Source organism: Salmo salar, chromosome ssa17 (assembly GCF_905237065.1).
Source record: "Salmo salar chromosome ssa17, Ssal_v3.1, whole genome shotgun sequence".
NCBI classification, from domain to species: Eukaryota; Metazoa; Chordata; class Actinopteri; order Salmoniformes; family Salmonidae; genus Salmo; species Salmo salar.
Window position 1 is genome coordinate 82,063,404 of NC_059458.1, and position 18,374 is coordinate 82,081,777.

Sequence of the window (18,374 nt, forward strand, 5' to 3'; positions counted from 1 at the left end):
GTTTACTTTCTGAATTGACGGAATGGAATTGACCCTAAGCCTGGAGTCTTCAGCCGTGTCTCGGGGTCGACGTCTTGGTACCACAGTCACTTTAGCCACTACTAAGTACAGACAGATGGTGTGTATCTATAAATGACAAATGATGATGGCCACAATGAAGCTGTAATAATGTGTTTGTTCGTGCTGGCTGTACTGAAAGTACCCAAATCATACCGTTGGTATTCTTGTGTGACATCATCATGTTCCAGGTTCCTTCCATCAGGGTTGGGGTCCAATTTACTTTACTATTCAGTCAATTCACAAAGTCAATTGGAATTTCAGTTTTGCTTCCTGGATTGACAGAACTGAGAGGGAATTGACCACCACCCTGCAAACAATAGTCAATTTGTACAGGGCTCCCTGGTGGTGGTTGTAGAATGTCTTAGTTCAGTCTGAATTTTCCTTCCAAACGTTGTTGTGAACGAGGAAAACAGAAAAGCACAGTGTTTACCACACGATGCTGTCCGTCAGCCATGTTTGATAGGAGGACTGTGGGATCCAACGGTTCATCTTCTGTTACCTGTTCTCTCATTGTATCATATTGTACAAATCATTATTATTGTGTTCTAACTTGCATTATATTTTTTTCTACCTACATTTTAAAAGAGTTCATAAACTATAGGAATTGTACAAAAAGTAGTTTAATAGATATTGTTTATTAAAGAAAGGAACTGTTAGTGGAAAAAATGTATTATTTGCCAAACTCCTTTTTTCAATTCTAGAATGTAAGGATTTTCCCAGAGTTCTAGAATGTGATGATTTTCCCAGAGTTCTAGAATGTGATGATTTTCCCGGAGTTCTAGAATATGATGATTTTCCCAGAGTTCTAGAATGGGTTCCATTGGTTCCATTTACGATGTAAACATTCCTTATTTCCTCTGTTTTGGTCTCAGACCACCAGACACTATAAAGAACTATGCAGTGAGTGAAACAATTCATTACTCACTGGGCACAGACGTCAATTCAACATCTATTCCACGTTGGTTGAACGTCATTTTGTTGATTCAACCAGTGAGAGCCCATTGGGTCTTCTGTTTAAAACATAATGACTTCATATTGTATGGACTTTACATTGGTGGGGGGGAAACATAATGACTTCATATTGTATGGACTTTACATTGGTGGGGGGGGAAACATAATGACTTCATATTGTATGGACTTTACATTGGTGGGGGGGGAAACATAATGACTTCATATTGTATGGACTTTACATTGGTGGGGGGGGAAACATAATGACTTCATATTGTATGGACTTTACATTGGTGGGGGGGAAACATAATGACTTCATATTGTATGGACTTTACATTGGTGGGGGGGAAACATAATGACTTCATATTGTATGGACTTTACATTGGTGGGGGGGGGGCGATTTTGATATTTGCATTTTTCTGTTCTGGAAATATGTGTTTACCAGAATGTTAGTATATTTTGACCAGAGGAAAAACCATACTGTGTATTTAGATGTCTTCAACATTGTTCATACATATTCCATCACTGCCAACAACCCCCTATGTTTTGTAGCATGGCAAAATAATAATAAAAAAAATGGAACTAAGTGTTGTCTCTGCTGGTTTGTTTTTCTATTTGTGTCATAATTATCATTGATGGCTTATTGCTTCGGTTTATCTTGTATTTTAGCCCTCACACACTGTACTGAAGTAAGGAGAGGGACACCTGGTGGTAATGGAAGGGACATGCAGTGCAACTGTCTACCTAGTGACGCAATAAGTGTGTGGCAATCATTTATATGGACAGACTTAATTCTGAGTAATAAAGTGCAATGAGGAAGAATTGTCTGAAACAAAATGCTTTAGGGAGAGCCCCGCAGGACTGGCTGGTCTTACCGTACATAAGGAGGACATTGTTAAGAGGTAGTCTTAGCTCGTCTCTAATCCCTGCAGGAGAGAACTCTTCACTGGACCAGGATAAGGTGAGGAGAGAACTCTTCATTGGACCAGGATAAGGTGCAGGAGAGAACTCTTCATTGGACCAGGATAAGGTGAGGAGAGAACTCTTCATTGGACCAGGATAAGGTGAGGAGAGAACTCTTCATTGGACCAGGATAAGGTGCAGGAGAGAACTCTTCATTGGACCAGGATAAGGTGCAGGAGAGAACTCTTCATTGGACCAGGATAAGGTGAGGAGAGAACTCTTCATTGGACCAGGATAAGGTGAGGAGAGAACTCTTCATTGGACCAGGATAAGGTGCAGGAGAGAACTCTTCATTGGACCAGGATAAGGTGAGGAGAGAACTCTTCATTGGACCAGGATAAGGTGCAGGAGAGAACTCTTCATTGGACCAGGATAAGGTGAGAGATGATTCCCAGTCAGGTTGCACATATCTGATATCTGCATTAGAACGTTTTATAGACATGCATAGATGTGTGTTCATTTTGAGGGGTTCAGTTTTAGTTATGTTTTCTATAGTTATATCTTACTAATACCACATATGTTAGTATTGATATATCATTGGTATAACGGGAAGCTTGAATCATGTTCAATGTTCAAATCAATTGATTTATTGTAATCCATTTGAAGTTTTCAAAATGAATTAATCATATTTACACAGCATCTGTGAATCAATCCATTGTGGTTGGGTGATATGAGTAATTGCCCTTTGAACTCCAGGAAAAAGTTTTCACACAAGGTGAGACTTAACTAAGTTATAAGGAAACTGGTAGCAAGTTTACAGGAACAATAAGAAACAGTTGTTGGCCCAGATTATATTATAGGCTAGCAAATGGTTAAGTGACCTCTATTGTTGCTATCTTGCATGACTTTATACAGTGAGGGAAAAAAGTATTTGATCCCCTGCTCATTAAAATGCAAATCAATTTATAACATTTTTGACATGCGTTTTTCTGGATATTTTTGTTGTTATTCTGTCTCTCACTGTTCAAATAAACCCACCATTAAAATTATAGACTGATCATTTCTTTGTCCGTGGGCAAACGTACAAAATCAGCAGAGGATCAAATACTTTTTTTCCCCTCACTGTAGAACAATTATCTTATGCGTCCAATTTCCTGGTATGGGTTTTCAGCTCTACATTTATGCAGCACCTGTCTGAAAAATCTGTGCAGTTGACTCACAGAACTTCTGTCAAGAGATATAGCACCAGAACAACTGCAGAACTTGATGTTGTGTCCTACACAGACCAGAGGAACAGGGACGAGGCCATGGCAGAGCAGGGGGAAGCCCAGGGGACAGGAGAGGAACCACGACCACCCAACACGCCATCCCTGGACCACCGGGGGACAGGGGGGACGTTCCGGGAGGGTCAAGATGTGGAGAAGGGAGAAGTCATAACCAGATCCACGAGGGAGAAGAACGGTCGCTTCACCAACCCCTGGCCCACATGGCACTACCCCTCCTCTGCCTCCCTGCTCCGGTTCTACCTACTAGATAAGGACCACAGTAACGTACCCCGCTCCAAAGTGGTACGAATCCCATCTTTAACATACTGGCTTTTTGCCTTGTTGTTGCTTGTTCATTCTACATCCTATTAGTAATTTGCATAGAAATGTATCCTAGTAGATGATGCATGACAACCCCATGAAATGATATTTATTTAGACATCAGATGAATTTCAACCTCAGACAAGGAGTTGAAGTGCTTTCATCAAAGGTGTGCTGAATCCTTTTCAGCCAGGTATTTGTTGTTACTTACCAAGCGTTTGTGTGTCCCTGTGTTGAGGAGTTGGACTGTGAACTTCCCCTGTTGGATCCTTACTTCATCCAGAGCCCCGAGGTTTGATTTCATGTTGTTGTTTCTTGTTGATCTCTTTTAGTCTTCAATACTGTTCCCAGGGGTCCATGAAAACAATAGAACAATTTAACAATAATATAACCTACACATATAAAATATATTTTGATATGTTTAACACTTTTTTTTGGTTACTACATGACTCCATATGTGTTATTTCATAGTGTTGATGTCTTGTAGAAAATAGTAAATATATAACATAACACCACAGGTGTCAGGAGCCGTGGGGTCTGGTCTCAGGGTGACCTGGCTGGGCCACGCTTCAGTCCTGGTAGAGATGGACGGCCTGGTCATCCTCACTGACCCCATCTTCAGCCAGAGGGCATCTCCCTTCCAGTTCATGGGGCCCAAGAGGTTCAGGGGCCCGCCGTGTACAGTAGATCAACTACCCAAGGTGAGGTGCCTCCAAACACTTGAGGGTGTGTGTGTGTGTGTGTGTGTGTCTCTCAAGGGTTAAAAAAAGATGAAAACACATTTCCGTGGACCTTTCCAGTTGATAAATAAAGTGTTCTTCTTCCAGGTGGATGCTGTGCTCATCAGCCACACACACTACGACCACCTGGACGTAGGTTCAGTTAGCAGCCTCAATAAGCGCTTCGGCGCCGAGCTGCGTTGGTTTGTCCCTCTGGGACTCCAGGGCTGGATGCAGAGCTGTGGCTGTAAGAACGTGATAGAGTTGGACTGGTGGGAGGAGAGCTGTGTCCCTGTCCCCAGCCCTGTCGCTGTCCCCAGCCCTGTCGCTGTCCCCAGCCCTGTCCCCAGCCCTGTCGCTGTCCCCAGCCCTGTCGCTGTCCCCAGTGGTGTCAGCCAGGATACAGTGATGTTCGTATTCACCCCAGCCCAGCACTGGTGCAAGCGCACCCCAACAGACGATAACAGGTTGCTTTCCTTACTTTACAGATAGCTGCTTTATTGAGGAGAGTTTTACTTTCAATGACTGTGATATGTGGTTGTCTTACCTACCTTAGTTGAAAGCACATACTGTAAGTCGTTCTGGGTAAGAGCATCCACTAAAATGGCCTAAATGTGAACAGTTTCGTGTGAATAACAGGGTGCTGTGGGGTAGCTGGTCTGTCCTGGGGCCCTGCAACCGCTTCTTCTTTGCTGGAGACACCGGCTACTGCTCGTCCTTCCAGGAGATAGGGAGGAGATTTGGTCCATTCGACCTGGCTGCCATACCCATCGGTGCATACCTGCCCAGGTATGAAACTAGTGTAGAGCTGTCCTGCCCAGGTATGAAACTAGTGTAGAGCTGTCCTGCCCAGGTATGAAACTAGTGTAGAGCTGACCTGCCCAGGTATGAAACTAGTGTAGAGCTGTCCTGCCCAGGTATGAAACTAGTGTAGAGCTGTCCTGCCCAGGTATGAAACTAGTGTAGAGCTGTCCTGCCCAGGTATGAAACTAGTGTAGAGCTGTCCTGCCCAGGTATGAAACTAGTGTAGAGCTGTCCTGCCCAGGTATGAAACTAGTGTAGAGCTGTCCTGCCCAGGTATGAAACTAGTGTAGAGCTGTCCTGCCCAGGTATGGATGGACACTGTTAACCATCCAGATCCAAATTCATCCATCCATATATTGTTATTTCTCTTTAGAGATGTAATGAAGTCACTGCATGTGGACCCAGAGGAGGCTGTGGAGATTCATAAGGACGTTAAGGCCAAACACTCCCTGGCTATTCATTGGGGGACCTTCGCATTAGCTCATGAGGTGAGCATTCTATATATTCAGCCATTATATAAGCCTACATCCACAATATATGTTGGCCTCCAAAATTCATCATCTCCCCCCTCTCCTTCTCCCCCCTCTCCATCTCCTCCCTCTCCCCCCTCTCCGTTTCCCCCCTCTCCATTTCCCCCCTCTCCTTCTCCCCCCTATCCATCTCCTCCCTCTCCGTTTCTCCCTCTACTTCTCCCCCCTCTCCATCTCCCCCCTCTCCTCCATCTCCTTCCTCTCCTTCTCCCCCCTCTCCATCTCCTCCCTATCCTCCATCTCCTTCCTCTCCGTTTCCCCCCTCTCCTTCTCCCCCCTTTCCATCTCCTCCCTCTCCATTTTTTCCCTCTCTGTTTCCTCCCTCTCCGTTTCCTCCCTCTCCAGCTCCTCCCTTTCCAACTCCTCTCTCTCCACTCCTCTCTCTTCCCTCTTCAACTCCTCCCTCTCCATCCTCTCTAACTCCTCTCTCTCCTCCCTCTCATCCTCTCCAACTCCCCCATCTCATCCTCTCCATCTCCTCCCTCCATCTCCAACTCTTCTGCTCTCTCTCTTTCTCTATAATCTTCTTTCAACTCATTTTTTTACCCAATGCAAAGGAAAGCGCCTAGTTAATATTGTTCATATTTCCCTTTGTATCCCTCTCTCTCTCTCAGTATTACTTAGAGCCTCCAGTGAGACTCAGGGAGACCATGGAGAAGAATGGATTGAATGTGGAGCACTTCTTTGTCCTGAACCATGGAGAATCCAGAGTGTTGGGGGGAGAAAGAGAAGGAGGGGCATTTGAATGACCAGTGTGGGCTACATTGCCAGAAGCTGCAATATGAAAGAGTTTGGATTTCTGACAAAGAAATCTAAGCTTTGCATTATAGCATTTGCCTGGTAAAAGGGCACTGATGTACATATTTGCAACTTAAAAAAATAAATCTATGTTTTTAATGCCAAGTGATATTGATTGCACTATTAAATTCATTTTACCAACATGGCTGTTTCTTTAAATGCGTGACCAAGGAAGTAAGGAAGTAGCTAATTTACTGTACACCAACTGTCAAGAGTTCCTGTTGTAAACACAATAACGTTACTAGTTTGATGTTTCTATAATTGTAATCTAAGCAATTATGGTTAGGCCAACTAGACCAAGTCAACTAACTAACGCATTCCGACTATGGCTGCTTCCAAGTGCATCTTCACTCCACGAGTTTGGAAAACTCCACTTTCCAGGTGTATTCACCGAGCCGCAAGTGTTCTGAACACAGCGAAGGGAACTTTATCAAGGTGATTATTTGTCAGCGTACAAAACAACTTTTAAATAAGGTTTCAATGTGTATTCTTTTAAGTGCACATCTCATTCAACAGAAGACGAACTACTCGGTACTTCTAGTCCGGTGGCTTCACTTACTACAATGTATCCACTTGTGGCTCACTTACGTAAACACGCCAAATTGGTTAAACAGGGCCATGTTCGGTTGCCAAACGTTCTCGAACGTTGCAGATAGAAATGTCCGGATAGAGCTGATGTGATTCCTTATTCTACATGTCAGGCGCATGTTTGTTTTTACATAGAAATAGGCTATCTGAACGTTCCAAAACGTTGCGTCATGCTGAACGCGCCCCAGTGCACTGTTGTGCTGACGTGTTACATTCACTTTGTACTGTAACTTGTCAACTTGGGCCTTGTCAATAAATATTTATGTTTGGAGCTTTCAGCTGCTAGTTGGTGTCTTCGCTCACTTGGGTAAAGCTCTCCAGTCTGTAAGTGCATTATTATAGGATTAATACGTGCACCATTGACCAACGGTCTAGTTTAGATATTCCGCCAAATAATGTTTTAAGCTATTTTTAAACGTATTTCATAATCATATTTTCATTGCAATTGCAAATGAATGGGCAGTTTCGGCACGTAGTTACTTGCATCGAAAATAGGAGGATTTTAATAGGCTAGGCTGCTGAAATTTCGTCACATGGTAGGGTTTTTCACCGACGTCAGAAGCCTTGCCTGGTAGGCTCGTACCAGTGCGTTGTGGAACATTGGCCGTACTTGCAGGGCACTTTTCCCACACAGTTCTGCGGATATCTCGCTGTAACAATATCAGAAGAAATGTCGCGCCACTGACGGATTTACAAGTCGCCCTTGACTTATTCCAGACGTTTTCAGGTAGTATTTTATTGACTGCGTTGTTGTGACTGTGACGTAGGCTGTCCGTTCAAGCTGCGAATGATCGATTGTCTCCGTTCTGCTTAGTTCACCACATTCCTTCTTCTCTCTTTTAGGTTAGTCAATAGAAAGAACCCTATCTGTTTTTATTATCGCGATAAATCTTCTCGATATAGCAGCAATTCTTTCTAGTGATCCGTTTGTTTTGTTCTTGGTCGGATCAACAAAGAAACATTTGTTGTACTTCTCTGGTGGTTTATTATGGGTCCATTCAAGCCATTCAATAGGCCAATACGTGCAACAGAGCTCCACAGTAGGCAACGTGAAATGTATAGAGTGCGGACGTTGTAAGGGGACTCCGTAAATAGGACTAGTGGCCAACTACACAGCGCTTCTACTCTACATTTGTCACTATAGGGCCTAGGTGACAGCTATACAGTAGCCTCTTCAGTCTGTATTTACACCTTCAAACAGAAACTACTGTGAACAGGGTTGACACAGGAATTGGGTTATTTCACCTTTATTTAACCAGGTAGGCTAGTTGAGAACAAGTTCTCATTTACAACTGAGACCTGGTCAAGATAAATCAAAGCAGCGCGACAAAGACAACACAGAGTTACACATGGAGTAAAACAAACATACAGTCAATAATACAATAGAAAAATCTATGCCTTCCCTGTAGCTCAGTTGGTAGCGCATGGTGTTTGCAACACCAGGGTTGTGGGTTCGATTCCCACGGGGGGCCAGCATAGAAAAAAATGTATGAAATGAAATGTATGCATTCACTACTGTAAGTCGCTCTGGATAAGAGCGTCTGCTAAATGACTAAAAATGTAAATCTATGTACAGTGTGTGCAAATCTAGTACGTTTAGGGACGTAAGGCAATAAATAGGCGATAGTAGCAAAATAATTACAATTTAGCATTAACACTGGAGTGAAAGATGTGCAGATGATGATGTGCAAGAAGAGATACTGGGGTGCAAAAGAGCAACAACAAAAAAATAACAATATGAGGTAGTTGGGTGGGCTATTTACAGATGGGCTGTGTACAGGTACAGTGATCGGTAAGCTGCTCTGATAGCTGATGCTTAAAGTTAGTGAGGAAGATGAGTCTCCAGCTTGTAATTTTTGCAATTTGTTCCAGTCATTGGCAGCAGAGATCTGGAAGGAAAGGCGGCCAAAGTAGGTGTTCGCTTTGGGGATGACCAGTGAAATATACCTGCTGGAGCGTGTTGCTATGGAGACCAGTGAGCTGAGATAAGGCGGGGTTTTACCTAGCAGAGACTTGTAGATGACCTGGAGCCAGTGGGTTTGGCGAAAATGTAGCGAGGGCCAGCCAACGAGAGCGTACAGGTCGCAGTGGTGGGTAGTATATGGGGCTTTGGTGACAAAACGGATGGCACTGTGATAGATTACATCCAGTTTGTTGAGTAGAGTGTTGGAGGCTATTTTGTAAATGACATCGTTCACCTGTACTGTATTGTAGGCTTCATAGTTCCTGGTAGCAGTGAAGGCCCCATGGAGGGCCCATTCAGTAGCTCAGAGAGATGGATTGGCAGGAGGCACATATACACTGATTATACCAGACATTAGGAACACATTCCTAATATTGAGTTGCCCCCCCCAGAACAGCCTCAACTCGTTGGGTCAAGGACTCGGTGTCGAAAGCGTTCCACAGGGATGCTTGCCCACGTTGACTCCAATGCTTCTCACAGCTGTGTCAAGTTGGCTGGATGTTCTTTTGGTGGTGGACCATTCTTCATACACATGGCAAAACTGTTGAGTGTGGAAAAACCCAGCAGCGTTGCAGTTCTTGACACAAACCGGTGCACCTACTACCATACCCCGTTCAAAGGCACTTAAATATTTTGTATTCACCCTCTGAATGGCACACATACACAATCCATGTCTCAAGGCTTAAAACTCCTTTAACCTGTCTCTTCCCCTTCATCTACACTGACTGAAGTGGATTTAACAAGTGACATACAATAAGGGATCATAACTTTCACCTGGATTATCCAGACTTGTCTGCTGTATTGTGTATGTGTCAGTTAGCATTTGGCAGGCCAGTAACTTCCTCTTCATTTGACTGAGCTGATGCCTTTCCATCTGTCCAGAGATAAGATACAGCTGAAACAATGGACTCAGGCAGTTGTATAGTAAAGGTGCGGTCCACTGTGAGCTAGTCTTGACGGACACTGTGTCTTTATTCAAAGTAGGAACCAGTAAAAAGTAATGTTGTTGACCACGTTATACTATAGGTGCCAGTGAAAGTCATGTTGCTGACATCTCACATACAGTCGGCCTGGTGATGGCTGTTGAGGAGGATTGTTTTGGAACTGTTGCACAGGGTTACACCGTGTCACAATAAACATGCTTTCACATCTGGGATTTCACAAGACGCTGTCGGCCATCCAGGGACAAACCACAGAAATAGACACTAACTGTACTGTGTGCAGGCTTTTATTCATGAATTAATATCTGTGTATTTCCCCCCCAGCATATTTGTAAGCTTTTATTTGTATTTCTTGTTTTATTAACCTCCCTATAGACCAGGAGCCCAACACTGTCCCCCCATGGAGGAGAGCGGAGGAGCAGGAGGAGAGGTGGATGAGAACCAGGTGTTGATGGAGGAGAGGGGTGTCTCTCCAGGAGATTCCCCAGGGACGGAGGAGGGTTCCCCAGCCGTGGTCCGGCCCCGTGACCCTCCCACCTCCACCCTGCAGGACGCAGGGCCTCGGTAGGTATAGACAATGAACATCTTTGCAGTTTTCACATGCACCTTAATGCCATCCAGCTCCTGAAGTTGCAGAATAATATTTCAGTGTTTTTTTGTCTTTATCTTTTGTGATCATCTGTTTCTAACTGTATCGACTCTTTGTGTGTGTGTGTATATGTGTGTGTGTGTGTGTGTATATATATATGTGTGTGTGTGTGTGTGTGTGTATATGTATGTTTGCACACCAAATTTCCTGTCTGGACACAATAGGCAGTAAAAACGTTTGATTGATTGACTCCTCCAGGAAGAGCAGCTCCTCCCGGTCCTCCAGGAAGAGCTTCCGTCTGGATTACCGGTTGGAGGAGGAGGTGACTGGGTCGAGCCGGGACAAACATGGCCGCTTTACTAACCCCTGGTCCACGTGGAAGTTCCCTTCCTGGTCCACCCTGCTGCGCTTCTTCCTGCTGGAGAAGAACCACAGTAATGTACCCAGCTCTAAAGAGGTGAGACATTCTGACGTTGGACGTAGATAATAGGTCTTTCTCACTCATTTCAGCTGCCATTTCTAGCACCCACAGCCGTTGTCAAAACGCTTTGCAAAACAAGCCCAGCTCTGATGGAGACCACCACACCTGATAGGGTTCATTGTCAGTCCAACTGTCCACTCTTTATTATAAGGAACTTATTACACATATGCCTAGACCTGTACTCCAACTCCACAGGTTGAATAATCCGTTTTTACTGTACACAGTTCACACCCAACAATTACCTCCTGTCCTGACTGAGCTTGTTCTGTCTGTCCTAACTCCTGAGGTCTGTCATTAAATATCTCCTGAGCACGTCAGAGTTTATCAACTGTGATTTGTAACGCTGCACCTCATGTCCACAGTTAGGTTAGTTGTTAGTTCTGGAGGATGCCTCCCATTCCATCGACACTGCACTGTGCTCTGGTAACAACCCAGGGTATTTTTAGATGGCTGTAAATCAATCTCACCTCACGACTCACACTGGCTCTGTTTTCTAGACATGTAGTGGTCAGGAAGGAAGGGCCTAATATTTTAAAGGAAAATGGAACGTCGACTCGACTCTATTTCCAATCATCTTTCTGATAAAGAGGAAAGACGTATTAGTGTTTAATCATCTGTGTTTTGAATTGTTATGCTGATATAACTTCATCAAATGAACCTCAAACAAATCATACAACCAGTGTCATATCCAAACGGAAAAACAAAAATGAGCGTTTTTTTTTAATTGGTTATTTTGTTTGGTGACTTGAAAATGACCGAAGCAGTAGTGAAATGTTGAAAAGAGGAAGAGCTTCCAGTGATGGAGCCTTTCTTACCCTCCTCCTCCTCCTCCTCTGTCTCAGCTGGTGAATGAATCTGAATGAATTGATACCAACAAGCCATATTAAAGTCTGTGTTCTTGTGCTACTCAGGTCTTAGACGAAGAGCTTCCAATAGTGGAGCCTTGGTTCCTCCGTGTCCCTGAGGCAGCAGACGGCGCCGTGGGGTCTGGTCTCAGGGTGACCTGGCTGGGCCACGCATCAGTCCTGGTAGAGATGGATGGCCTGGTCATCCTCACTGACCCCATCTTCAGCCAGAGGGCATCTCCCTTCCAGTTCATGGGCCCCAAGAGGTACCGGGGTCCCCCTTGTACGGTTGATCAACTCCCCCGGATCGACGCCGTTGTCATCAGCCACTCCCACTACGACCACCTGGACGCGGGCACCGTGACCCAGTTGAACGAGCGGTTCGGTGGGGATCTGCGATGGTTTGTGCCGTTGGGACTCATGGACTGGATGCAGAAGAGCGGGTGTGAGAATGTGATAGAGTTAGACTGGTGGGAGGAGAACTGTGTGCCAGGTCACGATGAAGTCACGTTTGTGTGTACGCCGGCGCAGCACTGGTGCAAGCGCACCCCCACGGACGATAACCAGGTGCTGTGGGGTAGCTGGTCTGTCCTGGGGCCCTGCAACCGCTTCTTCTTTGCTGGAGACACCGGCTACTGCTCGTCCTTCCAGGAGATAGGGAGGAGATTTGGTCCATTCGACCTGGCTGCCATACCCATCGGCGCATACCTGCCCAGGTATGAAACTAGTGTAGAGCTGTCCTGCCCAGGTATGAAACTAGTGCACACCTGTCCTGCCCAGGTATGAAACTAGTGTAGAGCTGTCCTGCCCAGGTATGAAACTAGTGTAGAGCTGTCCTGCCCAGGTATGAAACTAGTGTAGAGCTGTCCTGCCCAGGTATGAAACTAGTGTAGAGCTGTCCTGCCCAGGTATGAAACTAGTGTAGAGCTGTCCTGCCCAGGTATGAAACTAGTGTAGAGCTGTCCTGCCCAGGTATGAAACTAGTGTAGAGCTGTCCTGCCCAGGTATGAAACTAGTGTAGAGCTGTCCTGCCCAGGTATGAAACTAGTGTAGAGCTGTCCTGCCCAGGTATGAAACTAGTGGAGAGCTGTCCTGCCCAGGTATGAAACTAGTGGAGAGCTGTCCTGCCCAGGTATGAAACTAGTGTAGAGCTGTCCTGCCCAGGTATGAAACTAGTGTAGAGCTGTCCTGCCCAGGTATGAAACTAGTGTAGAGCTGTCCTGCCCAGGTATGAAACTAGTGTAGAGCTGTCCTGCCCAGGTATGAAACTAGTGTAGAGCTGTCCTGCCCAGGTATGAAACTAGTGTAGAGCTGTCCTGCCCAGGTATGAAACCAGTGTAGAGCTGTCCTGCCCAGGTATGAAACTAGTGTAGAGCTGTCCTGCCCAGGTATGAAACTAGTGGAGAGCTGTCCTGCCCAGGTATGAAACTAGTGGAGAGCTGTCCTGCCCAGGTATGAAACTAGTGTAGAGCTGTCCTGCCCAGGTATGAAACTAGTGGAGAGCTGTCCTGCCCAGGTATGAAACTAGTGTAGAGCTGTCCTGCCCAGGTATGGAACTAGTGTAGAGCTGTCCTGCCCAGGTATGAAACTAGTGTAGAGCTGTCCTGCCCAGGTATGAAACTAGTGTAGAGCTGTCCTGCCCAGGTATGAAACTAGTGTAGAGCTGTCCTGCCCAGGTATGGAACTAGTGGAGAGCTGTCCTGCCCAGGTATGAAACTAGTGTAGAGCTGTCCTGCCCAGGTATGAAACTAGTGTAGAGCTGTCCTGCCCAGGTATGGAACTAGTGTAGAGCTATCCTGCCCAGGTATGAAACTAGTGTAGAGCTGTCCTGCCCAGGTATGAAACTAGTGTAGAGCTGTCCTGCCCAGGTATGAAACTAGTGTAGAGCTGTCCTGCCCAGGTATGAAACTAGTGTAGAGCTGTCCTGCCCAGGTATGGAACTAGTGTAGAGCTGTCCTGCCCAGGTATGAAACTAGTGTAGAGCTGTCCTGCCCAGGTATGAAACTAGTGTACACCAGTCCTGCACAGCTGTGATTGCTTTTGTACAAGGGTGCCCATACCTCCCCCTGGAAAGCCACTGGGAGTGCAGGTTTTTGTTCCAATCCTGCTCTAACACCTGCTTTATCTAATCAGCTGTTCATCAGGACCTTGATGAACTGAATCAGGTTTAGAACAGGGTTGGAGTAAAAGCCTGCACACCCAGTAGTATTCTAGAAAGAGGGTTGGATCATGGACTGTAGTATTAGATTCCCCTCAACTGTATATTCACTTAGAATTTATTAAAGTCAACTGAATATTCACTTAGAATTTATTAAAGTTAACTGTATATTCACTTAGAATTTATTAAAGTCAACTGAAGTTCCCTAAGTTTGTTAAGCCTTCATTAGGCCAAACCCAGAAAACCCAAGTTTGTCCTCCCTCAGAGATGTAATGCGTGGACAGCATGTGGACCCGGAGGAGGCTGTGGAGATCCACAAAGACATCCAGGCCAGACACTCCCTGGCTATTCACTGGGGAACCTTCGCTTTAGCTTACGAGGTGAGCATTAACAGTTCTGAATGGGTGATCGACTGGATCTCTTTTTATAAGGCATTCTGTATGTACCTGCTGTAAAAAGGGGTTTTGGTGTCAATTATCAGTTGTTGGCATCACTCCAAGTGGGTTTTATTTTTGCCTTAATACTAAGTCATGTCACATCAGAGATGTATGGCCTATCTAATGATCAGGAAGAAGACATTTGCTCTGCCTCCCAGCTGAAACTAGAGACCGAAGGTCAGGAAAACTAGGTGTACGCCTTCCCTTCTAAAACTGAGGTTAGGTCCATGGTAATAAATCAACCCTGTCACAACACGTCAACCGCGGATCTGACCTCTGCATTTTTAGACTAGACTCGGTTTAGAGAAACACATATTTTCCATTGTGTCCTTTTGTGTGATGAGAACAAACACGCTGTCAGACACCCCTTCAACCATTCAGCCTAAAGACAAAGGTGGGATTGTTCAGCGTCCCACAATAGATGTGAAAACTCATATTAGGTTGCTTGCTGCTGCGTTGAGTTGAAATCGGCACGTGTTGGGGAATGCAGAGGAATGTGTTTGGTGTTTGCATTAGAAGAACCGTTGATTATCTGTGACATCGTTCAACTTTCCCCTGATGCTTTGGCCTTAGCAGATGGCTTTGTTGGTACAACCGTTCTCCTAAATCCGTGCAGAAAGCAACACACAGGGACATACGAGTTTACTTGTTTATGGAGTCCAAGTAAAGTCTTTGATTACTTTATTTAGTTCATACACATCGCCTCTGTGATGTTGAAACAAGTAGTTTGGTTCCCAGCAGCAGTCATCCTGTTGGCAGGCTTTGAGAGAGAACCTTTTGTCTGTCTGACGTTTCTGCTTAGGGAGGCAGCTCAAAAAGCCTCTCTAGCCTGACATGTACTGTCCACTCCTAAACCCTGGAGTATCTCGCTATCAAGCAAGTGAAATACACTACCGGTCAAACGTTTTAGAACACCTACTCATTCAAGAGTTTTTCTTTATTTTTACTATTTTCTACATTGTAGAATAATAGTGAAGACATCAAAACTATGAAATAACACATATGGAATAATGTAGTAACCAAAAAAGTGTTAAACAAATCAAAATATATTTTATATTTGAGACTCTTTGCCTTGTTGACAGCTATGCACACTCTTGGCATTCTCTCAACCAGCTTCACCTGGAATGCTTTTCCAACAGTCTTGAAGGAGTTCACACATATGCTGAGCACTTGTTGGCTGATTTTCCTTCACTCTGCGGTCCAACTCATCCCAAACCATCTCAGTTTGCTTGAGGTCGGGGGGATTGTGGAGGCCAGGTCATCTGATGCAGTACTCCATCACTCTCCTTCTTGGTTAAATAGCCCTTACACAGCCTGGAGGTGTGTTGGGTCATTGTCCTGTTGAAAAACAAATGATAGTCCCACTTAGCCCAAACCAGATGGGATAGTGTATTGCTGCAGAATGCTGTGGTAGCCATCCTGGTTAAGTGTGCCTTGAATTCTAAATAAATCACAGACAGTGTCACCAGCAAAGCACCCCACACTATAACACCTCCTCCTCCATGCTTCATGGTGGGAAATACACATGCGGAGATCAACCGTTCACCCACACCACGTCTCACAAAGACACGGAGGTTGGAACCAAAAATCTCCAATTTGGAATCCAGACCAAAGGACAAATTTCCTCGGGTCTAATGTCCATTGCTCGTTCTTCTTATTGGTGTCCTTTAGTCGTGGTTTCTTTGCAGCTATTCAACCATGAAGGCCTGATTTACACAGCTTCTTCTTGATGTTGATGTTGAGATGTGTCTGTTACTTGAGCTCTGTGATGCATTTATTTGGGCTGCAATTTCTGAGGCTGGTAACTCTAGTGAACTTGTCCTCTGCAGCAGAGGTAACTCTGGGTCTTCCTTTCCTGTGACGGTCCTCATGAGAGCCAGTTTCTTCATAGTGCTTGATGGTTTTTGTGTATGCACTTGAAGAAACTTTAAAAGTTCTTGAAATGTTCCATATTGACTGACCTTCATGTCTTAAAGTAATGATGGACTGTTGTTTCTCTTTGCTTATTTGAGCTGTTTTTGCCATAATATGGACTTGGTCTTTTACCAAATAGGGTTACCTTCTGTATACCCCCCTACCTTGTCACAACACAACTGATTGGCTCAAACGCATTAAAAAGGAAATAAATTCCACAAATTAACTTTTAAGAAGTCCCACCTGTTAATTGAAATGCATTCCGAGTGACTACCTCATGAAGCTGGTTGAGAGAATCCCAAGAGTGTGCAAAGCTGTCATCAAGGCAAAGGGTGGCTATTTGAAGAATCTCAAATATAAAATTTTATATTAAAACACTTTTTTTGGTTACTACATGATTCCATATGTGTTATTTCATAGTTTTGATGTCTTCACTATTATTCTACAATGTAGAAAATGGTAAAAATAAAGAAAAACCCTTGAATGAGTAGGTGTTCTAAAACGTTTGACCGGTAGTGTAGATAATAGATGACTGTTTCTGTCTGTGTCTCTCTCAGTATTACTTAGAGCCTCCAGTGAGACTCAGGGAGGCCATGGAGAAGAATGGGTTGAATGTGGAGCACTTCTTTGTCCTGAACCATGGAGAATCCAGAGTGCTGAACGCAGACCAGGAAGTCTTTGAATGATTGGACCAAAATGGTGCCTAAGCCCCTCCCACAAGCTGGAGAAGACTAAACAGCACTGTGGCTTAAAGCATACAGCTGAATCAATGGATCAGCTCTCATCGTCAGCAGTCTGGTTGGTGGTGTACTAGAGAGTTGAATGATGGCCACTATGAAATGAACACCCTGTCCATTTATCCAATGATTGTTTTTCTATGCCAAATGTCTGACGCCAGAACTGTCAACAAGAAACATTTCTGAAAATGTTTTGCTGATGTGTTATCGTATAGCTGCAGTGTCATCAGTCGTGTCAAAGTGATGAATGTGTATATTTTACACACTGGACACAATACACGTCATTCTGCTCCAACTTGCACATTGTTTCTGTGCACAACTACAATTGTATGGCTTCATAGTCCAGCACATTCACCAATCACATTTTGTAGAGTTATGTAACCAAATCTTCTGTAGTCATCGAATGCTGAACAGTTCATGTGTACTACTATATGCTGTGTAATATACTGTATGTACTTGGATGTTACAATAATGTTTTAGTAGGTCTGGAAACACGCTGTTGTCTGTGGGGATTTCACCCTCCTCCGTGTTACAGCTGTCATTAAAACTGTGCTCTCTGATGTACAGACTTGTCTTGTGAGAGGGGGACACTCTTAGGTCATTAGGTAGGGCCAGAGTCATTCCTCAACTTCAACACTTGGTTCTGCAATACTGACCACTTTGGAGTTATATGTTTTTATTTAACGTTAAATGACTGGATTCAATCCATATCGCGTAAGATCTGTATTGTAGCGTCATTTAAATGGGAATTTCTGAATTTCCGGTGACAGATGCAGCGTTTAACCATGAATGCAGTCTCCCGAGAACACGGGAACAGTGCCTTTAATTCTCTGTTGCGCCGGATCTTCCCAGATGGGTTGACAAACCTTACCCACCTTAGGTTATGTGTTCACTACTTGTCTTTTGTACAACTCTCAACGTCAAACATACAAAGAGGTGTGTTTTGAAGTGTGAATAGCCTGTGGCTGAAGGATCTCACCCCTGATTCACAGGGTTGTTGGTTCAAACCAAGACAGAGCCCATGAGTGTGGTTGGGCTGATAGTTGAAAGACAGAGCCCATGAGTGTGGTTGGGCTGATAGTTGAAAGACAGAGCCCATGAGTGTGGTTGGGCTGATAGTTGAAAGACAGAGCCCATGAGTGTGGTTGGGCTGATAGTTGAAAGACAGAGCCCATGAGTGTGGTTGGGCTGATAGTTGAAAGACAGAGCTCATGGGGGTGAATACTTGGGGTCCCTCCTGTGAACAGCAGTGGTTATAGAGAATATCCTCTATTTAAAAACAGTTTTCTTCCATAAACACATCAGGTTACAGTTCAGGAACACAAGGATGGAACCGCCCCCTTCCAGCCAACACCACTCAGACCCCTTCACAC

General features: G+C 44.6%; 2 protein-coding genes and 1 pseudogene across 12 annotated transcripts; all 3 read left to right on the forward strand.

Annotated features, from left to right (window-relative positions):
• Positions 1-1,594, forward strand: part of LOC106599549 (fibroblast growth factor receptor substrate 2-like) — a 79,641-nt pseudogene extending 78,047 nt beyond the window's left edge.
• A 317-nt stretch (positions 1,595-1,911) lies between these two features.
• LOC106592131 (N-acyl-phosphatidylethanolamine-hydrolyzing phospholipase D) lies at positions 1,912-6,489 on the forward strand. Of its 9 annotated transcripts, XM_045700244.1 has the most exons (9): positions 1,976-2,348; positions 2,609-2,686; positions 3,196-3,479; positions 3,736-3,789; positions 4,016-4,198; positions 4,325-4,683; positions 4,856-5,005; positions 5,394-5,508; positions 6,165-6,489. In XM_045700244.1, the coding sequence occupies exons 3-9, from the start codon at positions 3,219-3,221 to the stop codon at positions 6,297-6,299; spliced, it is 1,257 nt and encodes a 418-aa protein (XP_045556200.1). In that variant the 5' UTR covers positions 1,976-2,348; positions 2,609-2,686; positions 3,196-3,218; the 3' UTR covers positions 6,300-6,489. The 9 variants fall into 9 exon arrangements, with proteins under 9 accessions (XP_045556202.1, XP_045556203.1, XP_045556200.1 ...); XM_045700246.1 differs by lacking the exons at positions 1,976-2,348; positions 2,609-2,686 and adding an exon at positions 1,912-1,969; XM_045700247.1 differs by lacking the exon at positions 2,609-2,686 and having other exon boundaries at positions 1,934-2,003.
• Positions 6,490-6,497: 8 nt separating this feature from the next.
• On the forward strand, positions 6,498-17,565 carry LOC106592130 (N-acyl-phosphatidylethanolamine-hydrolyzing phospholipase D). Of its 3 annotated transcripts, none has more exons than XM_045700238.1 (6): positions 6,498-6,783; positions 10,216-10,404; positions 10,688-10,886; positions 11,822-12,471; positions 14,179-14,293; positions 16,822-17,565. In XM_045700238.1, exons 1-6 carry the CDS (start codon positions 6,674-6,676, stop codon positions 16,948-16,950), a joined length of 1,392 nt encoding a protein of 463 aa, XP_045556194.1. In that variant the 5' UTR covers positions 6,498-6,673; the 3' UTR covers positions 16,951-17,565. The 3 variants fall into 3 exon arrangements, with proteins under 3 accessions (XP_045556194.1, XP_045556196.1, XP_045556195.1); XM_045700240.1 differs by lacking the exon at positions 6,498-6,783 and adding an exon at positions 7,140-7,260; XM_045700239.1 differs by lacking the exon at positions 6,498-6,783 and adding an exon at positions 7,475-7,663.
• The last annotated feature ends 809 nt before the right edge of the window (positions 17,566-18,374 follow it).

Bases quoted from the DNA above. Each gene is read 5' to 3' on its own strand.
- LOC106592131 (XM_045700241.1), top strand. From the start codon at position 3,093: ATGCAGCACCTGTCTGAAAAATCTGTGCAGTTGACTCACAGAACTTCT. The intron at 4,684-4,855 runs GTTGCTTTCCTT...TGTGAATAACAG, and splicing joins ACCCCAACAGACGATAACAG to GGTGCTGTGGGGTAGCTGGT. The intron at 5,006-5,393 runs GTATGAAACTAG...ATTTCTCTTTAG, and splicing joins ATCGGTGCATACCTGCCCAG to AGATGTAATGAAGTCACTGC.
- LOC106592130 (XM_045700238.1), top strand. From the start codon at position 6,674: ATGGCTGCTTCCAAGTGCATCTTCACTCCACGAGTTTGGAAAACTCCA. The intron at 12,472-14,178 runs GTATGAAACTAG...GTCCTCCCTCAG, and splicing joins ATCGGCGCATACCTGCCCAG to AGATGTAATGCGTGGACAGC. The intron at 14,294-16,821 runs GTGAGCATTAAC...TGTCTCTCTCAG, and splicing joins CCTTCGCTTTAGCTTACGAG to TATTACTTAGAGCCTCCAGT.